The sequence below is a fragment of the Erigeron canadensis genome, chromosome 1, assembly GCF_010389155.1.
Source record: "Erigeron canadensis isolate Cc75 chromosome 1, C_canadensis_v1, whole genome shotgun sequence".
Taxonomy (NCBI): domain Eukaryota; kingdom Viridiplantae; phylum Streptophyta; class Magnoliopsida; order Asterales; family Asteraceae; genus Erigeron; species Erigeron canadensis.
Genome location: NC_057761.1, coordinates 9512392 through 9538611, shown reverse-complemented (window position 1 = coordinate 9538611; position 26220 = coordinate 9512392). Strand labels below are relative to the sequence as shown.

At 34.4% G+C, this 26220-nt stretch overlaps 1 protein-coding gene across 1 annotated transcript; it reads left to right on the top strand.

The window, feature by feature from the left end:
* The first annotated feature begins 2747 nt into the window (after nucleotides 1-2747).
* LOC122607387 (TMV resistance protein N-like) lies at nucleotides 2748-7148 on the top strand. The gene is made up of 5 exons (XM_043780389.1): nucleotides 2748-3349; nucleotides 3457-4579; nucleotides 4697-4984; nucleotides 5133-6359; nucleotides 6495-7148. Exons 1-5 carry the CDS (start codon nucleotides 2748-2750, stop codon nucleotides 7146-7148), a joined length of 3894 nt encoding a protein of 1297 aa, XP_043636324.1.
* Nucleotides 7149-26220: the final 19072 nt, after the last annotated feature.

Sequence of the window (26220 nt, the reverse complement as noted above, 5' to 3'; positions counted from 1 at the left end):
TAGCTTTCTTTTACATTTTCACCACTTATACAACTGTGCATGCAATGAAAGTGTCCTCTGTAGAATGTTTCATCTCTCCCATTATTCTCATAGAGACAAGGACTTAGAATGTCTCTATTCATAGATTTATGATTTTAAGTTTTTATTCCATGAATCCATGATAGATAGATTGGATTAATTAGTTTACATTTTGGTTTCATATGTGGCATACCATATCGGTGTTATATCCTGGCTATTCTTCTTTTTGTTATATATTTGTTTTACTTATTTTTTTAGCCGTTGTACATCACAGAAACCGGAACTTACAATCATGATATACCGTCGGGCGTCATTTAATGACAAACCTGCAGTAGCAACAACAGTCTAGAACACTAAATGTCATTTATGTTAGATGCAAAGAAGATTGGATCCCATGACATATGTATTGTATTTGTGCTTAACTACAAATAAACTAATGTTATTAGATTTAAAATTATTCAAAAGTTGTACTTTTTTCTCCTTTGATTTATCTGGTGTGTCCATGAGTAAAAGAAGTTATAGAGTTCAAGCCTTATGTAAAAACCCCTTCGCGTGTGTCCATGAGTAAAAGAAGTTATAGAGTTCAAGTCTTATGTAAAAACCCAGTCACGTGCGTCCTTGAGTAAAAGAAGTTATAGAGTTGAAGCCTTATGTAAAAACCTCGCCGCAACACGGGCTTAAAATAAACGTGTTGTAATTTGTTATGCCGGCGCAACGTGCGGACACCCTTCTAGTGTATAGATATAATTATAAATTCATTAATTAATTATTTACTAAAAACAAAATTCAAATGATTGATTATTGTGAAAGTGATTGTTATTATTCAAAGTGGATTATTATGTTTGAATTGATATAATGTTTTGTTAGGATCTTTTTCGGTTACAACTTACAAGAAATAACCTTATTATCATCATTAACACTTAATTTCTTATAATGTTTGTAAAGTTTATGGATAACAAAGTATTGATTCATATGCAGCTAGTAATATGTTTATTATTTTGGATTTTTGGATGACCCAAACCACTATCTGAATTTTCAGTTATCCAGAATTTTCGGATATCCGGTTTTCAACACCCCTAAAGTTCCTTACCTATTTATCTGTATTTTTTTTTTGTATAGACGCATCTCTAACAAGTTAAACATCAAAAAAGAAAGAACTCCATATAAAAATGAAAAGCAAATTAAGCAACAAGTTGTCTGACACGAAATTTCCTAGTAACTTTCAACATGTCCTTTTACCGTCGAATTATTAGGCCGGTGCTTATAAGAGTCTTGGAGGTGCGTCCAAGACTATGAAGACGCAAGACTCTTATTGACACCGAGCTTCCAAACTTCTGCGTCCTTCAAAATTGTCTTCACCAAGAAGTCGGAAGACGCCGGGCTTGTGGGACAAATGGTTGTTTTCTTCTATTTTTCTTTTTCTTTCTTGCTTTATATGCTATGTATATGTATGTGGTATATAGATATATTTTTGTGTATGTGTTTGTCTGAGTATCTCACAGTGTGTGTGAGTGCGTTAATGGTGGATCGAAGAAGATAACAGTCAAACATATGCGTATATTATTGTTAAACAATTTTCAATTCTACCCCTATAGTATAATATATGTATGAAATATTTTTTAAGTTTTGCAAATTATCAATTTAGCCCCTAAATTCAATTTATTATTTCTATTTTATACTTTTTAGATTTTATTAATCTATTTGTATTTTTTAATGTTAATATAAATAGTTATTTTAAGTTAATGTTTAACTTAATGTGTTTTTTCAAATTAATGTGTCTGGTTTAATGTTAAATAAATATGTTGGTTAAATATATATAGTTATAAAAAATGTTAAAAGAATTGAGAATGTGATGAAGAAGTTATGAAGAAGCTGTACTTATAGGCAGTGAGTGTCCTGAGGAGAGTCCTGAGTAATGTGATGCTGACGTAGTAGGCAAGAAGTCTCGAGGACTCCCTGCCTATAAGCACCGGCCTTCCATAGGCATGTGACAATACTTTATGTACAACACAGTTTTTCAAAAGTTTATTTCTTCTTGAAGATCAAAAGCAAACTCGAAGAAAAGAAAACAAAAGTCAAGCATCGATTGTGCTATTTCCAAATCGCTAGTGAGTAAGTGCATGGTATAATGTTGGGTCTCTGGTCTGTCAAAGAGCTAATAGAGATTTTTTATAAGGTGGGCTAGACTTTCACGGCTATAGCTTTTGTCACTTTTTGGAAGACTAAAAACGAGAAGGTTTTTGAAGGGCCTACGATTAGTATTTAGTAGTGCCAATATGTTTAGTGAAGTCAAGGCAATGTTTTTTTTTTTTTTTGGTACGAAAGTTAATTGAAACATGGTGTTATTAGTTAGGAGCTGAGGATTGAAATACTTTTAATGTAACATAATCCTTCAAATTGTGGTGCTATTCTGTAATTGGGGAACAGTAATTACTAATGTGAATGAATGGAAAAAAAATCCGTAAGCAATTTGTCTTGTCATTCAAAGAGAGAAAAATTACTGTCATTAGTCTTTTCAGTTGTCAACCACAGCAAGCATTGATTGGTTGTCTCACACGAAATTTCGTGGAAATCTCTAACATGTCTATAGTAGTTTAGTGTGATTATTATTACACAGAATAACTTATTAACCACACAATTTTTTCTTGAAAGATCAAAAGCAAACCGAATTGGAAAGAAAAAAAAAAAAAGTAAAATCGAACATTAAATCACAAATGACAGAAATTACAATGGTAGCTCTCATGGTTACAGCAGCTGTGATTATACTTACAACATTAATATTAGTGCTGATGTTTAGGGCGGTGTTTTCATCCCCATCAAGTGATCGCTCACAAGGCATTACTGATCATGGAGGTTCACCGGTTCCAAACACATCGTGTTGGAAATATGATGTGTTTCTTAGTTTTAGAGGAGAGGATGTTCGCAAGAAATTTGTAGACCATCTCTACACTGCTCTTGTGGAACAAAACATCCTTACGTACAAGGATGATGAAACACTTGCTCGGGGTGATAACATCGGTTCGACTCTCTTGAAAGCCATCCAAAATTCGCATATTGCTCTCATCGTATTTTCCAAAAATTATGCCGATTCATCATGGTGTTTGGATGAACTTGCATACATCATAAAATGTAAGGAGGAGAGGGGGCAAATCGCTATACCTGTATTTTATGAGGTGGATCCCTCTGAAGTAAGTGAACAGAAAGGCCAATTTGGTGAAGCGTTTTCCAAGCATTTTATGTCGGCGAACACTGACAAAGTCGAATCATGGAAAAAAGCACTTGTTGAGGCAAGTAACATCGCTGGATGGGATACCAAGTTTGTAGCTAACGGGTAATCATTTGTTCTTTATTTATAAATCATTCATCGATCTATTTCTGAATATGAGTGTATTGATGTCTTACTTACTAATTATCGACATATTTTCGATGTGTACGTAGGCATGAAGCGAAATGTATTAAAGAGATTGTTGGTTCAGTTTTAGATATATTGTGCCCATCCTTAAATTCAGCCACTGACGATGATGATGATGATGATGACCTTGTTGGAATGGCAACTCGATTGCAGGCTTTGGAATCCGAGTTAGAAATCGGGTCAGGTGGTGTGCGTATGGTTGGGATATGGGGTGTTGGGGGTGGTGGTAAGACCACTCTTGCTACTTCTCTTTACATGAAACTATCTGCTAATTTCCATGGTTGTTGCTTAATTGAAAATATTCGGGAGGAATCGAAACAACAAAATGGTTTAAGAAAACTACAAGGAAGAATTTTATCAACTATTTTTAAAAAAGAAATTGAAGTGCAGAGTGTTGCTATAGGAAAACAGAAGATCAAACATATGTTATGTAGTAGGAATGTGTTGGTTGTTCTTGATGATGTGGATAATCTTGAACAACTGGAGGCGTTAGCTGGAAGCACTAATTGGTTTGGTGATGGCAGCCGGATAATAATCACAACCAGGGATGAGCATGTGCTAACGGCTCCCCGCCGTAAAATTAAGGTCTGTCCTGTAAGGTTATTATCAGAAGAGGAGGCTAGTCGGCTCTTTAGAAAAACAGCATATCATGAAGATAGCCCTGTAGAAGATTATGATAAGCTTTCATTACGTGTGATTAAATATGTTAATGGGCTCCCATTAGCACTTAAAGTCATAGGGTCTTTTCTTAATGATAAAGACAAGAAGGGGTGGCTCAGTGCTTTGGATAAGTTGAAAGAAACACCAAATCCTACGGTCACCGATCAACTTAAAATAAGTTTTGACGGACTTGAACCTTATGAGAAAGAGTTATTCTTGGATATTGCATGTTTCTTCAGGGGGAGGAGTAAAGAAGAGGCAATGAAGATACTTGATGCTTGCGGATTTCACCCTCGTATAGGCGTCACGGTGTTGATAAAAAAGTCTCTCATAACCATTTCTAAGTACGGAAAATTTGAGATGCACGATCTAATTCAAGAAATGGGACACCACATTGTTAGAGGGGAAGATCCCGAAAATCTGGAAACACACAGCAGGGTTTGGAGGAGTAAAGATATTAAATACTTGTGTGCTGGGAATGCAACAATGGTAAAGTTATGATATTTCAGTAAGACGTACACTGAATGATAGTGAGGCACAAACACATATACATAGTGATATGATATTTGAACTCAATTTTTACATCCTTTTTTAACTTAAATGCAGGAAAATCATAAGATTGAAGCCTTACAATATTGTATATCGTATAAGGGTCCAGCACAAGGCTTTATGAGGCTTGTTGCAAACTTGAAGAAACTAAGATTCCTACATGTGTATAGCTATCACGGTTTCAGCTATAAATGTGAAGGGGCTACTTTTCTTTCAAATAATTTGAAGTATATTGATTTACGTGAGTATCCTGCCAGTCTTTTCCCTGAAAGTTTCCAACCAAGGAAGCTTGTTGTTCTGAAGCTGAATTCCACCTTGCAAAAGGAACTTTGGAAGGGTAAAAAGGTAAATCATTTGTTCCTCTGATTTGCAAAAAGAACCGAGTGACTAAATTGAAGATGTTAAGATGGTGTTATGTCCATTGTTCTCACAGACTCCGCTATTACTCGTAATATTTAAGATGTGAATTCGATCTGATTTTTTTGTGCATCAGGATATGCCGTGCTTGAAGGAGCTCGAACTCATGAACGCGGAGGCACTAGTTAGGACACCTGATATTGGTGGACTCTCATCTCTTCAGAACCTAGTGATCGAACGATGTGAAAGTTTAGAAGAGATTCATCAATCACTTGGAAATCATACAAGTCTTGCTAATCTATGTGTAAAATCATGCAAAAAGCTTGTACGTTTTCCAACCATTGTTCAGATGGAGAAACTGGAGAATCTTAAAATTTCAGATTGCAAAGCTCTTCTTGAGATTCCACAGACTAGCAGAGTTTCAGTGTATCAGAATCTACCATGTTTGAAAGAGCTTGAACTCAAATTCCTTGATGCACTAGTTAGGACACCTGATTTCGGTGGACTCCCATGTCTTCAAAAGGTGACATTCTCTAACTGTGGAAGTTTAAAAGAGATTCATCCATCAATTGGGAGTCATTCAAGCCTCGTTTATATGTATGTACATTTGTGTCCGAAGCTTGCAAGGTTTCCAACCATTTTTCGGATGGAAAAACTGAAGAATTTAGAACTTTCAGGTTGCGGAGCTCTTCTTGAGTTTCCAAAGATCAAAGCAAACATGGATAGCTTGGAAAAATTAGATTTGATGTATCTTGGTATAGAAGTTCTCCCCTCATCAGTCGGGAGATATTGTTCCAACCTTCTTTCCCTAAAGTTGAGCAACTGTTCAAAGTTAAAAACCATAGAAGGAAACTTTCATGCCTTAAAACGTTTGGAGATGTTTGCGTTGTATAAGCCAAAACTTGAGAAGTTTTCAAAAGATCTTTTTCTTGTAAATTGTTGTCTAGAAGAGCTGCATTGGGTGTCTGGACCCGATCCTCCTCACTTGCCACATTTGTTAAGAAAGTTGGATCTCAATTGTTGTAAATTGAAAGATGGAGAAATACCTCGTGAGATTGGTGAGTTAACCAGCTTAAAAGAGCTACATCTAAAGTTCAATGATTTTTCACGAGTAGACATCAGCATCTCACATCTTACTCAGCTCAAACTACTTAGTCTGAGTTATTGTAAAATGCTTGTTGAATTACCAAAGTTCCCACCAAATCTTGCTATTCTCGAAGCAGAGTACTGCAACTCACTTGAAGCCATTGGAGATGATATATACTCAAATTGTAAATGGTTATGCAGTTTCTCAGTTATATCAAGTTCGGTAGAGTGTGGCAACTTCGTTGGTGGCAAGAGATTACTAGAATCCATGCTTCAGGTATGTATATATGGCTCACCCTCTGCACGTAAGTTGTTGAATTTATTCAAACCTGTCTAAGTATCTTAATATATATACGGAGTATATGAATAATTAATTATAAATGCATGATATGTTTAAGTTAATTATAATCAGGGAAATGCTATTGAAGATGGTCAGTGCATGTGCCTCATGTTAAGTGGCGTAGAGATTCCCAAGGAGTTTGAACCCCGTTTGCTTAAAGGGAGTACATATAGATTGCAACTTCCAGAGAATTGGTTCAATGAATATACTGGATTTTTATTTTGTTCTGTTATCGAGATATGTGTACCTCAATCAATAGGGATAACTATGATGGGAATTGGGGGTTCTCAAAATGAACAGGTGTTTTGGGAGGAGGATGATCAGAGTGTTGATGATCATGATATATGGAGTTATATAATGACCAAAAGTATAATGTGGGGAGAGTCTTTGGAGGAGTTGTACAAAGAAGAAAGAAAACGGTTAGAAGAAAGCAGGAAAAACAAACATACATGGATGGTGTATGTTCCATTTGGGTCACTGAAAAGCACCGCTTGGTGGGATCAAACATCCACTGCATTTGATTTTTCTGTTGCCCATCTAAATGGAGCTGGTCAGGTGTTGAAAAAACTTAAATCTTATTCTAGTGGGTTTGGAGCTAGACTCGTTTCCAAGAAGAATCAAATGAAAGAAACAATCTCCTCTGAATTTTCTTCTGATGATGGTGATTATAAATGTAAATTTACAATCCACCGTGATTCAAAGTCTGAATTGGAGTGTCGATTTTAATCATTTTGGGATTAAGTTTAGAAAATATTCTATTGGATGAGCATATATGCATTCCTGTTGATTCACTCGACTCGACACTACATAATCTCTCAATCACGAATGAATTATTCAGATGCCCCAGATATATTAAAACTGATTGAAGGAAAATCTGCAACAGCTGGTGGAATGGTAGTACTCGTATTTGATTCTCAAAAAATTACCAGGTGAAAGATTAATTTATATATGCATTTGGAAAAGATCCTAGAAATAAGCTGCATCAAGGAAGGTATGTGTCCGTCAGTTTCCCTAAACATCTTCTTTACGATGGCTATCACACAATTATATATGTGTGTCGATTGTATGTTTTTGGAGACGGTTCTCATTCATTTAGCACTTGGTGTTCATTGTTTTCTCAAGTCTTCATATTTGTATGTTGTTTCTAGAGTAAGTACTTTTCTTTCTAATGTAATTTAGTTTTGATTTTAATGTAATTTAGGTTGTGTTTTCAAGTGGTTGATATTTAGAGATGAATCCATCTATAGGCTAAGAAGGATCCAATAGAGTTCTTTTTTCATAATTATGAGTGACTGCGTAATATTCTCAAGTTTCAAGGAGCATTTATAGTTGCTTAATCTAATATGACTCAAGAAACTTATGATAAACTTGATCAAATCATATCTGATGGAAGTTTGTTTACTTTTGAAATTGATAGCATATACAAAGAGACACACGGCACTCTGTGCATTTTCAGTCAAGTCTTTGAAACATTTCTTCAGGTTTCTTATTTGTTGCTGCTCAAGCAAATCATCTTCTTCTGCAACAAACAGAATTTTGGATTATGAAACTGAGCTCTTCATAAAGCAGTCTTTCATCTGCTGATTTCATTAAGCTTTATTGAATCAGGAGTGAATGTCAATATTAGAACATGGATGCTGCAAAAAAAGGGCATGTAAGATAACATATTAGCATGGGTCATTATGAAAACAAGTCAAGTAGTTTTTGGATCGGGTTGACCCGCTACCTTATCAATTTCATTTTGAATATTGTTTTATGCGGATTTTACAATATATAGTTCACTCATATAATGTAACAGACCCTAGTAAGTAGTAAGAAAAAGTATTAGTTAATTACTACATGTCAAGAAGCTGAGACTTTTTGTACAAAAACCTTGGATTCCTATAACTAATTTACCAGCTTAAAATTTCTCTTAAAGCACTTAATGAAGTTATTTAACAAGTACTAGCATGGTACCCGCGCGTTGCAGCGGATACCATTGACAATGCGTTTGATGTCGTGATTACCAAAAACAGTATCAGTGAACAATTAATTAAGCGAGATACCACGATGATACCGTAGCTTCAATATCAACCAACAGTAACAAAAAATACACGTATTAACAATATAAGTGGATATTCAATTGAAGTAAAATTGTGAAAATAGTCTAAATAAGAATGCATTTTAATTGAAATAAAGGAAGGGCATTCTTGTACATTCGCATAGTTACATTTCAACATTTGATGAGAGAGAGTGTTATTTCTTTTATATAATAGTATAGATATGGCGCTATAAATAGTATCGTTTTCCATGTATAATACCTGTTCTATACATACAATTCGATGAACAATGTTTAACGGGTCAACCCAAACTTTGAGTAATATCAAGGTTGCAGAAGTCGTTAATCGTTCCCAAGGCGGCTGACAAGCAAGTTGGAGTACTCGGGTGTATACGGTGAGTACTCGGGGGTCAAAGTGGCCATGTCGGAGAGTACTCGGAGTAATCGGTCGACTCGACACCCTACCTTGTAGCGAGTACCGGAAGATTACTCGGATCGACTCGGTGAATTTTACAACAGTGAGTAATATTAAAGAATACCAGTTTTGTCCAACCTGTAGAATGTAATCATTTTGCCAGCCTTTACTAGCATCATATCAAAAAGAGAAGTTGATCAAAATAAAAAAGAAATTACAGCATGTAGTAATCTAACTTCAGCTACATATTATTATGTAAGTATGTAACTGAAGTACTGAACCTTTCCTAAATTCAAGTGAGAGATATCCTAGTGTTCTACATAAATAGAACAATCTTTTGCAACAAAGTCTAGTTCCACTTCATCCTAGAATTTACTAGGAAGTGAAAATCAAAATCTAGTTTTTATAAGTGTATCCTGTATCGCAGGAAATTTGCATTAAAGTAAAATATACATTTTTTTTTTTCAAAGCAACTGAGTTTGATCAAGTGGTTGAAGCTCTAGTCAAGAATTCAACCCTCATGCCCAACAAAGCCGCAGGTTTTTTTTTTCTACTCCTTTGGTAGAACCTGGAATCAGCAGACTCTCTATCTTATATAGATGTAGGGTTGTTTACATCTCAATCTCCCCATACATCGTCGAAGACGATATTGAGACCCAAAACCGGTGAGTGTAAATTACTTATTAAAATCGAATTTCTTAAGGCGGAGTATCTAAACATAAACTTCCCCAGCAACCCACAAATGATGAAGGCACTTAGCTGTGCAACGAAAGTTAAAACAAGACAATAGTGAAGTAGTGAACCCAAAACATAAATAATGCAGATAAAAGTAGTTCAAAGTTAGAAATAAGCATTTGGAATTAAAGCACACGACACAAATCTAAAAATCAGGCGACCATCAAGATTCAAGAGCTCTATTCAATTTCAATATACAAGTAACCAAAATAAAGTCAAAAAATAAAGATTTTGAACCATGAATCACTTCATATTCCATTTTGAATAATCTATCATTACTTAAAAAATAATACCAAAACCATCACCATATATGTGGTCTAGTAACAAGGAATCTTGTTTTCTTATAATAGGTCTCTAAGTTCGGATCCTACAATGGACAAATAAATTGAGGATGGTCAGGGAAACGGTTGGAACTAGCCACGAGCTGACGGGCACACAAAAAAACCAGTTATGTCACTACATCGGAGTGAAAAAATGGCTCGCCATCCCATGTAACACGAACATGGAAAATCGTCTCTTATATGTTTTAACTTGATAGTAGTACTCAAAAGAATACAAGCAATATTGTTAACATTTCTTAGGTATTATTAACATTGATCCACAACATTGCACTTGATTTGCAAGAAGAATTATAGAATCATAGAGGGGCAGTTTTAACCTATTTTCGTACACATGAGTTGATTTGGTGTCCTCGTGTGTTTTTGTAGGAGATTCAACTAAAAAATGAAATGGGTCAGATGTCATCTGAAACTATACAAAACTAATAATTACTGGTGTGCTTTTTCGCGAGAATGGGGAAGATAAGGAAGTGTTTGCGGGCCACTCAAAACACGGCCCGTGCTGTTAGTGGTATGCTTTTTCACGAATCGCGAAAATAGGTCTTTGGGAAGAGCCTTAGTATTCAAAGCTTCAATCTATCAACTTTCAGCCAGAGCTTAAAGCTACCAGCTTTTTGTTACAGCTATTCATTTTTAGTTACAAGTATCAACTAAGAGCTAACAGATAATTTTGGCAAACACACACTCAATCTGAACAATTCTTGGTCACAACCTATTAAATTTCCGAACAATTTATTGTATGTAATCATTAAGGGTTCATGTGTCGGTACCCATTCTTATAAATTTCCGATAATCATTATTCTCATTCATGGGGTCATGTTTTGAATGACTATATAAAGAGTTTTGACCGGTTCAACTTGAATTAATACTTTACACGTTAATGAGAATAGAATATATAATATGAAAACCGAGTAAAATGGTATATATAGATAGAATACTTAATTATCAATGCACCTCAAAACGTATTGCCAGCAGGTACAAATTATATATCTTGGAAAATTACGCAGCTGCTCCGTACTTCTGGCATGTGAGATTCTGAATGCTATAAAATATATTGATCCTACGGTTTATCACCAACTTAATTTATACGAGTATATATTATATGTTCATATTAGTCATTAAAATGGTCCACCGTCACAATAAACAAATGGTTTGGGTTGCTTTAAAAATAAATTTTATAGTATTATCTTTTCACATTGGGAATGGAATGTCATCTTGAGCTAAGAATTCGAATTTAGTACCTGTCAGAATCAAATCCTTTTCAATTAAAATTAAACAGATTGTTTCTTAATGAGATATTATATTAATTTATTTTTATTTTATCTTTAAAACCAACATTTCAGGATTTGATTGAACCATGGATTTATGCTTAACAAACGAAGTCTATATCAAAATAAACTAACTTCATGTTTATTTGTTATTTATTTACTTGAAAAACAAATGACGTAAATGATATATATTACTTGTAATATATAAAGTTCTTTGTCCCATTAAAAGTCTCACATTATATATATATTTAAAGTCTTTGTTTTTTTAACTTTAATCTTAAATATGTTTTTTTTTTTGTGTTATATATAAGTATATAACATTTTATTAAAATTATACCTAACGAAAATATATTTAAACTCGATCAATTCATATAAATTTTATTAAGTATTATATAACATACAAAGATATTTAAGTTCAAAGTTAAAAATAAAACTTTGAAAATTCAAAACATGACATAAAGAGAGTACCTAAATTGGAACATATGAAATGCCATAACTATCCTTATCGAATTAAATTACACCATCAGTTCATGCATCATCAGCATCTGTGGCCTCCGTCTTTATATCGTGATCGTCGTTGCATTGTGTAATTATCATGTTAGTTAAGACTTATAGAAGCCTGTGGCAATATTGAAAATATAGAAGTTATATATGTTATCAATTGTTAGAGTGATTATTAAGTAGTATATGAATTTTAGATGCATGTGTCGATACTCTTACTATAATGTCTAGTTGCAGAGAAACCTCAATATGTCAAAACTCAAAGCAATAAATGCTTCCGTACTGATAACGATCATAAATGTATTTCTATTTAAATATATTTCAATCTAATGGCACATTCTTGGAAAATAAGTTGAACAGCAAAGCAGCCAAAGCTATAAAAATGTATAAATCAAACCATTTCCATATCACAACTCCTACCTCATTCTCTCCAATTTCAGTTAAAATTTCATTAACATACATCTTTTGCTCATTTGACATTCTACACACATATATATGGGTCTTAATCGAAAATGTTTTCGTAAATTGAACTCCTTATGTGACAGCAATAATAATCAAAGGGATGTACCAAAAGGTCATCTTCCAGTCTACGTTGGCGAAACTCAAAAGAGACGGTTTGTAGTTCCGATCGCTTACTTGGATCAACCGTTGTTTCAAGCCTTGTTACGTAAATCCGAAGAAGAATTTGGATTCGCCCACCCAATGGGAGGCCTAACCATTTTTTGCAAAGAAGATGAATTTGTCAAACTTACATCTTTGTTGAAAGTTTCTTAATACATCTAAAGGATAATCTAAAGTCTCGATTTTGCTCAAGAGTTGATCAAAGTACAACAGTATAACAGATTGTTCTTGCAGGTGATTTTTTTTGTATTAATAGATTTTGTGTATTCATTACCTGGAGTTAATTAAGAATGTATATTCTAGGTACGTATACGGACATTAGTGCGTAAAAAATGTCTACTACACAGTTGAGTGTTTTTAAATCCAATTGTTGTAAAGTTGTCATCCTTAATTGAATGAAGTCAGCTGCGGCAGAGATAATTTTCTTTTTCAGATTTAGACACACAAATTAACATAGGGTGAAATTTATATATTTTCATCTTTTTGAAATATAATATGGGAAGGCACACTCGTTCTTTTTTTTTTATCGACATTTAGTATAACATATATGATTATTGATTAAACTTGTACGTTATACGGAGACCAACCGAAATAAAAAAATATATTAATAGTTACAATATTATTTGTTGAATATATATCGCATTATAAAATTAAAGATAATCAATAAATTTTAAAAATATGTAATATTCATAAAATAAATAATATGCATTAGAACATATAATATACCATTGTATAAGTTAGGTAAACAAAACTAAAGCTTAGTTAAGAAATAATATTTAAAAAAATAAATATACATCTAGGAGTAATATTAATAAAAATAATAACATAAATACATAAAAGAAAACAAAAATAAATTAAGAAGTGAGAACTAAACAAAATATCTCATGATGACTAAAAACTAATGTCACGTATGTACGTGTTAAATTAAAAGATATATATTTTTAATTTATAATCTAGTCCCACAATTAATATATACATGTAAAATCGGCTATCTTAATCTTAATCTTATCTTAATATATACTATAAGACAGTTGAACTAATAACTAATTAACCAATCACATTGTTCAATTTCATCAAATTGACTTTTGATGATGTCATCATTTAGATAAAGTACAAATAAAAAATTATAATAATCATTATCCAAATATATATATTATATTAATATTTATATTAATTTGTAGAAAAAGTCTAATTAAATTACACATTTTTGTTTTCCATCAATAATTTACACATTTTAACCCTGAATACTTTATTTATTTTTACTTTTAGCCATCAAACTTGAGAGAATTTTGTAAAATTTACAATCATTTAATTAAACAAAAAAATTTTAACATATGAAATATTTTGTACAAAAAATAATTTGAAAACCTAATGACGTATCTACCAATATATATATAACAAGGTGCTAAATTCATTCATAAACAAACAAGAACCTTTGGATGGATTCCATCTTTGATTTAGAACCATTAGATCAAATTTAATTATTTCATCTTTATTAAATGACAATATTAATACTTATACTCTTTATAACTTTACAAAAAAATCCCTCTCTATATTTAATTTACACTTTTTGATTTTCCATCACAAATTTACACTTTTTACCCAATAATTTTAATATAATATATTTAATAGATTAATAGCTAATATATATCCTAATAATAGAATAATACTATCTATCTGATATCTTATCCAATAGAATAATAGTTAATATCATATGAAAAAAATAAAACATATTTTAATTTGAAATATTTAATATATGTTTCATATAAAATATATAGATCAATTCCCTATTAATAAAAATAGTAAGCTAAATATGCATGACTATTGTGATTACTATTATAAAAGAATTTGAAAATATATAACGTTTTTACATACAATTATATTATCAATGTACTGTACATTTACCCAAAAAAAACCCCTTTTTCCAACCTTTTTTTTTCTATTCTATTAAAAATAAAAACAACTTAAATTTTTTACTCTAGAGGGGTTTATTTAAAAAATAATGTTTCCAACCAAGTGATGTACTTTCAAAGAAGGGGCCTGTGACAATAAACTAAATGTTTGTATGTATTCTTTATTTATTAATATTTTGTAGGAACAAAATTACAAAAATACCCTTAAAAAAGTTTACAATGTACCAAAATTGGAGTTGAGACTCCATCCATGGTTATATTTCATAAATTTTGCAAAGTTATCATAAAATAAAATCTAAACTCAATACTAACATCTATTCTATGATGGATTCTAACTCGACAATTTAAAGTATTTAGGATATATTATTTTTCTCTATTTCGATTGATAAAGATCACAACTTCATTTTTTTGTGTAGAAGGGTAAGGGAGGAGGGGGGGTCAAACTCGGAAAATGAAATGTAATAGATCTATTGTAAGGCAGTTGTTAGGTAAAAAGTGGGTAGTTTAGGTTTTGGTGGTTTAGATACTCTTAATTTAGCATTGATATGTACAAATGGATATGACATGTGGTTCAAAATCTGAATTATGTTAAGTTTAAAATCATCAATGTGATTCATGGTTCTGAGTTTGCGTTCCTGTGTAAAACAAATAGTAATAATATGTAGGCAAATATATGTTCTTCATTCTTGGAGGCATACTCGATTGCTAGCACCCTTAAGATGTTATTAAAGAACAATTGGGAGTGAAAATAAGACAAGATTCACCAAATTGGAGTAGGGACTCCATCCATGGTTATATTTCATAAATTTTGCAAAGTTATTACAGAATAAAATCAAAACTCAATATTAACGCGTTGTCTATGATAGATTCTAACTTGGTAATTCAAAATATATTTAGGATATATTATTTTTCCTCTATTTCGAATGATAAAGATCACAACTTCATTTTTTTTTGGTGGAAGGGGTAAGGGAGGAAGGGGGGGGGGGGGGGTCAAACTCGGAAAATGAAATATAATGGATCTACTAGAAGACAATTGTCAAGTAAAAAAGTGGGTGGTTTAGGTTTTCGTGGTCTGGATACTTTTAATTTAGCATTGATATTGTACAAATGGATATGACATGTGGTTCAAATCTGAATTATGTTAGGTTTAAAATCATCGATGTGATACATGAATCTGAGAGTGTGTTCCTGTGTAAACAAATGATAATAATATATGGAACATCATTTTCTGAGGCACACTCGATTGTTAGCCCCTTTAAGATGTTATTAAAGAACATTTGGGAGTGAAAATAAGACAAGATTCACCAAGTTGGAGTGGGGACTCCATCCATGGTTATATTTCAAAATCTGAATTACGTTAGGTTTAAAATCATCAATGTGATTCGTGGTTCTGAGTCTGTATTCCTGTGTAAAACAAATGGTAATAATATATAGGCAAATATATGTTCCTCATTTTTTGAGACACACTCAATTGCTAGCCTCCTTAAGATGTTATTAAAGAACAGTTGGGAGTGAAAATAAGACAAGATTTTGGAATGATCATTGGCTTGATGGTGGCAATCTCGCAACTCGGTTTAGAAGGCTGTATGTCTTGGCACCATCTAAAAAATGTGTCATGATTGATATTTTTTATGATATGGCATGATAATCAGAATGATATCGAGATATTTGTGATGACATGGATAAGCAATAACTTTTAGCATTGAATAATTTATTTAATCAGTAAGACTTAATGAGCAACACAATAAGTGTTGTGAAATTATCAAGGTCAAAAAAACAAATGTTAATAAAGTGAAATTGAATATTTTAATTTGTTAACTATTAATTAAGAAAATAATATTTTAAATATATATAAGTATAAAAATATATTTACCCGCGTATTACGCGGGACAATAATCTAGTTAACAAATATTAGAAGAGTCCTAATTGTTATCAAATAATATAAAAACAATCCTAATTGTTATCACATTATCATAAAACAAGTGATTGAAAATGAACATATGCATGTTATGAACGCGCATCATGATTAAATACATATACTTGATTGTCAAGTACATGATCACAAATATGTTTATATTTTAGTTCTTAATTATTTTTCCTAATAATATCACATTATGAGTACACCCGTTTCAAAATATTCTATAATGAAGAAATTATTATATAAAACATGTGCCTTATGGAATGACTACGGCAAACAATTCTATCAATATGTCTAGGCTAATAATGACAGTGAAGAACCTATGATTATCGTACTACAACTTGCAAAATATAACACTTAAAACCGTGTTTTTTTTAAAATTGTATGCTTTTATGACTTAAATGTATGGAGATCTAATATTGTTAATATCGTAAATCTCGTGTCCAGTGTTGGACACGGGTCTAAAATCTAGTCGTGTTAACAAACTAAAATTAATGCATTAAAACATATAATATACAATTTGATATTTTAAGTTAATAAAATGAAAACTTAGTTAACAAAAAATATTCACAAAAGCAAATATATTGTGAAGGGAATAATAATAATAATAATAATAATAATAATAATAATAATAAAATTTATTCTATTATTAATCTCTTTTCTTATGTCTTACATATGTATATACGGACAATAATAACAATACGACATCTTCTAATCTAATCTTATAAAAGTATCTTGAGAAAGAATAAAATTCTTTTATGTCGTCTTATCAATATATATACACGACATGATTATATATACATACGAAATCTTCTAATATAAAATATCTTGAAATTTATTATTTTACTTTTTACAGTTTAATTTTTTTATTATTAATTAATGATGATTAGGATAAATAATTAGATATAATTTAAATAACATAGGATGCTTAAAATTAAGTAATTAATGTAAAAATAACACTTCATGAAAAATCCTACATGACATGCTCTCATAGTTGTCAACTAAGGTTAAAAGGAGTGAGACATATTTAGGGTAGGGGGATAAATGTCATGTGACATCCATGTTTCACCTAGCATTTTATTTATTTTTTTACTTTTTACATATTATTTTTAACTATTTTACTTCAAAACATAAAACATCCATATTAAACAAACATTCCACATAATTTAAAAATAAAGTTCATTACATAACAGTTTTTAAACAACTTAAACAAACTAAAATTAAACAAAAGTTCAATACTTAAACAACTTAAACAAACTAAAATTAAACATAACAAAGTCCAATACTTAAACAAATTAAACAAACTAAAATTAAACAAACTAACGATACTTCTTCCTATATTTTTCTTTCGCCTTCTCCATGATTGATCTATCTTCTTCATTAAGATAACCGTAGTCGGTGCTCAATACTTTCAACTGTGCTAGCTTGAGTTGAGTATTCTTTGATTCAAGTCTTTTTCGTCCAATCTCCACCTTTTGCTTGCCCAAATTGATCTGCTCCCTACTCGCCTCAAACAAACCATCCAACTTCTTCGAGAGATTATCAAACGTCTTCGAGTACCTAGCCACCACTTTTCCCTTGCCGGAAGAACTCGACGACCCTCCATGAGCGGCGTTCTTAGCCGCGTCCCCCGCACCGGTGCTCCGGGAACGCCGACTCATCCTCGGTTATGTGATTTAGATCAAACTCGAAGTGTGCATCCGAACCTTTTTATACATAAAAGATAAAACATGTTTGCAATTGATAAAACATAAAACATAAAGAAAACGTAAAAAAAAACTTTAAAACAATCGAATTAAATAGATAAAGAAATGAAATTTATACCTTGACTTTGTGGTTCATTGGAGGATGACGTTTTTGACCTTTTTGTGGTCGGTTCTCCACGGGTTGTCTTAACATTAGTGTTGGTCACATAATGAAACTTCGACGACCATCTAATCTTTTCCCAAATATCTAAATACTTGAAATGCGTCTTGTAAGTCCCATGAAACTCGGCGAGAGCTCTCTTAATCACATCCGCATCGTTTGAGTTAGTGAGACGAGTGTAGATTGCATTAAAGTTTTGGATAAATGGACGCATACCCCTCCATTTTGCACCAACACCTTCCGGGTCACGATAATCTTTCGGATTCTTCAAAAGTGTTCTCAAACCATCCGTTATCCTTATCCAATACGTATTCTCCTTTTGATAGTTAGCTAATAAAAACAAAAAAACATATAAATGCGTATTTTTTTTATATATGTAACCCAAATATATATATAAATATATGTATAACCGAAATATACGTACAAATATATATGTATAACCGAAAATAATATGTACCGAAAAAAATAATATAAATATATATGTATAACCGAAAAAAATAATACCTTCCTCCGGGTCTTCGGTAACCGATAACCAAGCCGTGCATAGCGCCATTTCTTCCTCCCGTGACCATGGAATCGAGGGAGCTCTCAACCTCACTTCGCCGGGGGCCTTCTTCTTTTGTGAACGCTTCTTGGGTTTTGAACCGCCGGCTTGGTTTTCAGGTTGAGTTTCGGGGTGAGATTCGGGTTGCGTTTCTTGAACAATTTCAATGTCGAGGGAAACGAGCCTTGGTGATGGTGGTCTTGACGATGATAGTCTTTAAGATGGAGTGTCGATAACTTGTTGTCGATCTACAAACAAAAAGACATATGTACAATATAAAACATATATATATACCGAAAAAATTAATATAAACATATATATATACTGAAAAAATTATATAAATATATATATATATACCGAAAAAATAATATAAAAATGTATATATATACCGAAATATATATATATATAAATATATACCGAAATATGTATATGTATAAATATATATATGTATATACCGAAAAAAATATATATGTATAAAAAAATATATATATAACCGAAAAATATAAAAAAGTTACCAAGAAATGAACCCGGCGTGTTTTGTGGTGGCGTAATCCCACAAAAACCGTATAAACCATCTTGTCATGGCGCATAGAATGGTGTAAACCCCGGCATTTGTGGTGGCGTAGAACCCATTTGTTGGATCAATTGGAACAACATCGCGTTTGATAGCATATTAGAATCGTTGACGTCTTGTTGATTTTGATTAGGACGGACATAACGATTATTATTGTTAAAAGGGTTATTATTATTAAACTTATTATTATTATTATTATTATTATTATTATTATTATTATTAGGAAACATTGTTAAAAATCTAAAGAAAAGTGAAGAAGAAAAGAAAGAAAGAAAGAAAGAAAGAAACAAGAACATTGGTGTGGTGTAGTGTGTATATATATATATGATAAATAATTTTGAAAGGTAAAAAGTTTTTTTTTTTTTAAACCAACTAGCCGTTCAACGGCCACTTTCTTGGAGGAAGCAAAATTTTGGGCGAGATAATTTTTCCGCCCTCTTGGGTTTAGGGGCGTAAATGTCTAGGCGGGGTGGTGTTCCAGGCAAGAAAAGGGGCGAGATTCTCCCTTTCGCCCTACTCCGTTTAGTTTAAGCAAAAACATATCTTCTTTTAGTTATATAGAAATGTGAGTAAATATTTTAAATATCAACACCACAAGGTATGTATTCACTTCACTTGCCATACCGATATGCATTTTACTTCTTCGATGCCTGAGGACCATGACTTAATTACATTGACTGTTGTTTATTTATTTTCTTAGTTATTTTTTGGGCCTATTTAAATTTTAATGGGCCAAGCACGCAAGCACTATAAGACGAGTTTGTGCTGGGGTCTCGGTTTAGTACACTGTACGTCTGTACACACTGGAAAGCCATATTTAGTCCACCATAGAAAAATATTAATACTTAATAATATTGTATGTGTACTTTCGGCTGTGAGAAAAGAAATCCCAAAAGAAAGCAAATAGTTCATGATAATGTTTGCTATTGTTTGGTTTTCATTTTCTGGTTCTGGTTAATGCTTTTTTTTTTCTTTTTTTTTTAAAGTTAAATTTCGTTTGAAATTTCGTGTCGCGATTTAACAGCCGAAGGTCTAACATACGTTTTATTAACAGGGTATGCGCTATATTCCGATAGTACTTGATGTTTGGATGGTACCAAAGTTGTGATAATCAAATGATGTATATATATATATATATATATATAGGGGATGAGAATATAAGGCTGTTAAATACCTAAGTTTAGGCGTGAAACACTAACATATTGTTTTTTAATCCATAAAATTCATAGGGGTAGGGGGGGGGGGGGGGGGGGGGGGCAAACATTATTCATTAATCAAGAAATATTAAAAAAATTGTATGTGAGGGGTTCCATATCTAAACTTAGGTGTCGAAAAGCCTTATAATCACTTTTCCCATATATATATATATATGGTGAGGATCCTGGAAAAAGGTGTCTTAAGGAAAGAAGGGAGAGAATGTCCTATTAGCTAATCAGAACGTGACATGTGGCAAAATTAAAAAAAAACGCGGTGGCAATTTTGTAAATAAATTAAAGTTTTGTGAAGCTTGGTCTGCTTGGGATCTCAGTGGGTTGGGTCAGCTTGAGTTGGATCAGCTTGGTTTGGGTCAGTTTGATCAGACAGCTTGGGTCTGGGTCAGTTTGTCTGGGTCAGCTTGGGGTCTTGTCAGGTTTAGGCCAGCTTGGGTCAGCTTGGGGTTGGGTCAGTTTGGGGTCTGGGTCATCTTTGGTCATGGTTGGGTCAGCTTGGGGCCTGCGTCCGGTCAGTTTGGGGTCTGGTCAGGTTCGACCAGCTTGCGGTTAGGTCAGCTTGACACAGTTTACACATAATCTACGGTTTTGGGTCAGCTTGGGTTCTGGGTCAGCTTGGTTTCTGGGTTCAGTCAGGTTTAGGTCAACTTGGGGTCTGGTCAGGTTGGGTCATCTTGGGGTTGGGTTAGCTTGACACAATTTACACATAATCTACACAAATGTAGATTATGGGTTTTGGGTCAACTTGGGTCAGGTTTGGGTCAGCTTGGGGTCTGGTCAAGTTGGGTCAGCTTGGGGTCTGGTCAGGTTGGATCAGCTTGGGGTTGGGTTAGCTTGACACAATTTACACATAATCTACACAAATGTAGATTATGGGTTTTGGGTCAGCTTGGGTTCTGGGTTGGGTCAGCTTGGTACAGGTTTGGGTCAGCTTGGGGTCTGGTCAAGTTGGGTCAGCTTGGGGTTGAGCTAGCTTGACACAAATTGCACACAATCTACACATATGTAGATTAATCTACATAAATGTAGATTACGGGTTTGATGAGCGTCCATTTTGTGATTATTTCCTATATCTTTAGGTCGTGTTTTGATGTCTAAATGAGTGAAGAAATGTGAACTTTTGGTATTTATTGGGATGACATGTTATTATAGGTTCACAAGGCATGCAAGTGAAGGCAAACATCTTTACTCAACTTAACACGAAGCCACAAGACTTTTGGACGAAGACTAGCAAGCGGAAGATGAAGAATTCGAGGCCAACATGAAGCATACGACTACCTGTTAGTATTTTGGGCATAACTTCTTCATACACACTCCGTTACTGACGAGTAAGCTATCCATGGAAAGGCAAGAGAAAGATCTACAACTTTTGTGTTGGACCTGAAGCCTTCAGCGCCGCTCATTTATCTCTAGCGCCGCTGGAAGTCATACCAAAGCTCACCAGCGGCCGCTGGAGTCTCACCAACGCCGCTGGAGTTGTCCTGAAGCATACCAGCGCCGTTGGGACTTCTACCAGTGCCGCTCCCGAGGTCGGTTCAGCTAGGGTTTATCCTAAAACCTATAAATACCCCTCTAAAACCCTAGGGCCGCAACACACTTCCTCCAGTTGCCTTTTAGGTCGTTTCTAGGGTATTTTCACCAGATCTAAACCTTCTCATACCTCCATATCACACATACAATCAATCATCAATCCTTAACAACCTCATCATCATAATCATCAACCACTTCCATCATATCTAAACCCTAGCAATACCTTCTTAGTATCTGGAAGATCGAGCATCAATTCTCAACAACAATCATCATTCAAATTATCATTAATCGGTCAAAATAATAATAGGAGGATTCTGGGTGTTGAATAGAAGGAGTTTCCAAGAAAGATACGGACCGCGCGACTTCACCCTATTATTAGTTTGATTTTTCTTTACTCTTTTATTATTGTTAGCATACTTTGCAAGACTATTTGGTTGACAGTTGTTCTTATGGATTTATTTATATTAATGATTGTTATGTATATTTGTCTTGTCATGAGTAGCTAAATAGTTATGCATCTGCTTGGATAATGTGATCATGTCTTTATAGTGATATTAATTATATATAATTGTTGAACTGTTTTTACGCTTGACCGTTGATCCATAATTATTTAGGTTTAATTACTTGAATGAATATGAAATTATAGTTAAAGTAGGTTGGGGACTTGATCGGAATCCAAACTGCTTAGGTGACTTGACAGGAATCCGTTAAACTATAAAGGTTAGGTCATAAAAACAGGCTTAGCTCATAATTATAACTAAGGGACTTGACATGAAACTTAATTAAAGGGTTAGGTGACTTGATAAGAATCTTGACCACTTAGACCGGGGGACTTGATAGGAAACTTGGTCGTGATTAGTCGTTCAACAGTTATAAGTATTTTGGTAGATGATCTATGTGGCATGTGAACTGTTTCCAAGTACGTGGATGTATCCTTTCCATTATTATTATCTTTGTTTTACAAATCAAATCATTCAGTGTTTCCTCGCTAGACCAAGCGGTTGGAAACTTTCGCTTTTAGTTTTAGTTAATTAAGTAGTGACAAAACCCCCCAAAAAATATTAGAATTACACCTACCTACATTTTTAGAACATAGTCCCTGAGAACGATCCTGGTCTTACCAATTTGCTATACTATAAACGAACGGGTCCACTGCCCGTGAGTGATTGTAGTAGAGAAGTTAACCTTGTAAAATAAATTTAAAACTTGTTAGGACATTAGTTAACATATCTGCACTTCAAGTTTTTGGCGCCGTTGCCGGGGACTATTTACTTAGGAATATAGTTAGGTTAGGGTAATTTGACTCTTTCGTGTTTACACAGAAGAGTTAGTTTTAATTTCTTTTAGGATTAGTTTAATTTCTTGTTTATTTAGGTTATGTTGTTTTTACTTTTTCTAAAAATTTGAAAAAACATAAAAAGCTGAAAATTTTAAAAACACCAAAAATATTTTTCTTTTGTTAGTCTAGGTTTTAGTTTTCGTCTTTTCATTTTTGTCATTGTTATTTTTATCTATAAAATGGAATGTTTAACGGGTGTGTTAGACTTTCAGGCACATCAAGGTTTAGAGGAGGTAATAGACCAATTTCAAGAATTCAAACAATGGGAAGATGAGGATTTTGTGGAAGCCTTGGAAAGGTTGAAGACCATAGCTCGAAAGATGGGAAGATTATACCCCCCTACGCGGGCCATTCAACACCACTATTACATGGGGCTAAACAAACCAGTTAGGGAGGCATTTTATGAAGAAGGGATCTTCAAAAGCGATAATCCACAAGAAATTTGGAAGCTATTGAAAAAGAGGATAAACGCCGAGAAGCAGAAGCAAAGCAAAAACGCAATTCTGAAATCTGCCCAAGGTCCAGCCAGCGCCGCTGGCAACCCTCCAGGAGAAGCCCAGTGCCGCGTAGCACATACCAGTGCCGCTGGATGTCACCCAGGTGAGCCCCAGCATCGCTCAGGCATTGCTAGCGCCACTGGAGGTCCCGACAGCTCAGATCCTAATGATGAACCATTGTACCGACGACTGGAGCGTAGAATAGAAGGATTCAAAAGCTTATCGAACAAAGAATGGGATGAAGCTTGGGACCGTATGAAGAGGATGGCATGTAGATTGGAGAAAGAGAAACAAAAGACCTTTGACTTCGTTTTGTGCTATTACCGTGGCTTGGATGACTTAGTAATAAAGGAGTTGCATCGGGACTTCGGTTTCCCTTACATGTTTGACGGGAAATGGAATGAAGAAGCTTATAACGTCATGGAAAAGATCTCTAAGCGCAAAGCAAGACGACTATATCAAGGAGTGAAGAGCATTTCATCAACCAATGATGCAGTCCTGGTCGAAAAGGAGTAAGAGAAAGGCGAAACAAGCAAAAACGAACAATCTGAAAACAGTCAGATGCATCTAGCGCCGCTAGTCCTTCAAGCCAGTGCCGCTGGCAGCCCCGACAGCATCTCAGATATTCGCGAAACTTCATATTTAGCTCATTCTCAAGGTGCCAACAGAGCCCAAATCGGTACCAAATGCAAAATCAATCAAAATGAGGCTACTTCAAGCACCAAAGAGGGGACGATCTTTCAAGGAGTCAAGACGGAACAAGAGCATGTATTCCTGAAACAAGAGGAGTTGAATCAAAGTGAAGCACCACATCCGGAACCAAACAAGAGGAAGCTTGTTGATGTTGATATCGTTTCGTCAAATGGAGATCATACGGGAGCCAAACGAAGAAGGAACTAAAGAAATCGACAAATCAGATGCTGATACGGAAGAGCCAGCGCCGCTGGTGACCAACTTCAGCACCGCTGGGAGTATCCAGCGCTGCTGGTAGCCCCGCTGGCAGCTCCAGTTCGCGCAAAAACGCATTTCTTGCTCCACCGTTGAATGCCGATGAAGCCCAACATGCTTATAATCGCGAGATGAATCTACTTGAGGCTGAATCGAACGAAGGAAAGTGCCCGAATCTGATCAAACTTATGAGAAGAGAGTTTTCTTCTTTTTATGATTTTGTAGGAATTTACGGAAACGATGAAACGGGTGAAGAATCCCTAACAAGCAACAAGGCACTTAAAGAAGAGGAGGAGATGAACATAAAAGAAGCTGAGATGTCGAAGAAAGATTCAACCCCAAGGCGAGACGACTATGACATACCACATCCGGAACCGCATGAGTCGAGTAAGGAAAACAAAAGTGACCGTGTTGATGTGGTATTGGAGGAAACGAATGAAGTCGTTTGGGATGATGCCGAATGGGAAGACGGGCTTGAGATCATATGGGATGAAGAGGTAGTGACTACCCCGACCATGGGAATTAAGATTGTGTCAACCATGAAGAAAGTGACACCCAACATTCGAGTACAAGATGGTTTAGTGAGCAAGAAGAGGAAGCTAGAGGAAGCATTTGCTACTTTCCTCAACGATGAGTACTTGGATATTTCGGCTAGCATGATCAAAAAGCAACGGGTGGAACCTTCGGAGTTAGGAGTGAAGTCTCAACAAGTCACTGAATCAGAAGCATTGAACGTTCAAGGCGAGGTTTTCTCACTTTTTAAGTTTAGACCTCCCGCCGACTCGAGACAAAGTGAATACTATGTTCACTTATTCAGGTAAAACTTCTAAACCTTCTCCTGATTTTATATTTGTAACGAATTCTAATTGGCAGGTGCCAGAGATTGAAAGCTTAAAAGTTAAGAAGAAGATCGAAGAACCAGAATCTGGCCCAGACAGATCCAGCGCCGGTCCCACACCTGGGGAGCGCCGCTCATGGCCTCCAAATAGCAACCAGTGCCGCTGGGGATATCACCAGCGTTGCTGGTGTCTTCAGATCACCAGCCAACGCCGCTGGGCAGCCCAGCTAGCGCCGCTGGTAGTCCCATTTCAGACAAATTCGTGTTCTAAGTTCGTTTTGACTTCGGAGTGGACCTTTGATCAAATCCGGATCATTTTTTCACAACGAACGGAGCGTGAAACATGTAAGCATTCGAATCTATTTGATTTATTATTTAATGAAATGCTTTCCTTTGATTTGTATGTAGGAGTGCCAAAGCCGCTTAATCTTTTCAAGGAGATAATGGCACGGAAGAAAGAGCCAGATAAGGGGCATACGGATCTAATGGTATCTGAAGTTGCAGACACGGGACAAGATGATTTACAACCCAAGTCAGGTTATCCAGGGAGCTCTTTTACTCTAACTTATTGCTATTCAAGTTTTAGTTGCATTCGGTTAGACAATATTAGGGTTAGTAGTAATTTCATGAACTACTAGTTGTTTTTGAAACCAGCATCCGACCCCTTAGCTCCCAACCCTTTAGAATGGATGGATATAGGCCTT

Excerpts from the sequence above, each read along its gene's own strand:
- LOC122607387 (XM_043780389.1), top strand. The coding sequence starts at position 2,748 with ATGGTAGCTCTCATGGTTACAGCAGCTGTGATTATACTTACAACATTA. Across the intron at positions 3,350-3,456 it reads ACCAAGTTTGTAGCTAACGG|GCATGAAGCGAAATGTATTA; the intron begins GTAATCATTTGT and ends ATGTGTACGTAG. Across the intron at positions 4,985-5,132 it reads AACTTTGGAAGGGTAAAAAG|GATATGCCGTGCTTGAAGGA; the intron begins GTAAATCATTTG and ends TTTGTGCATCAG.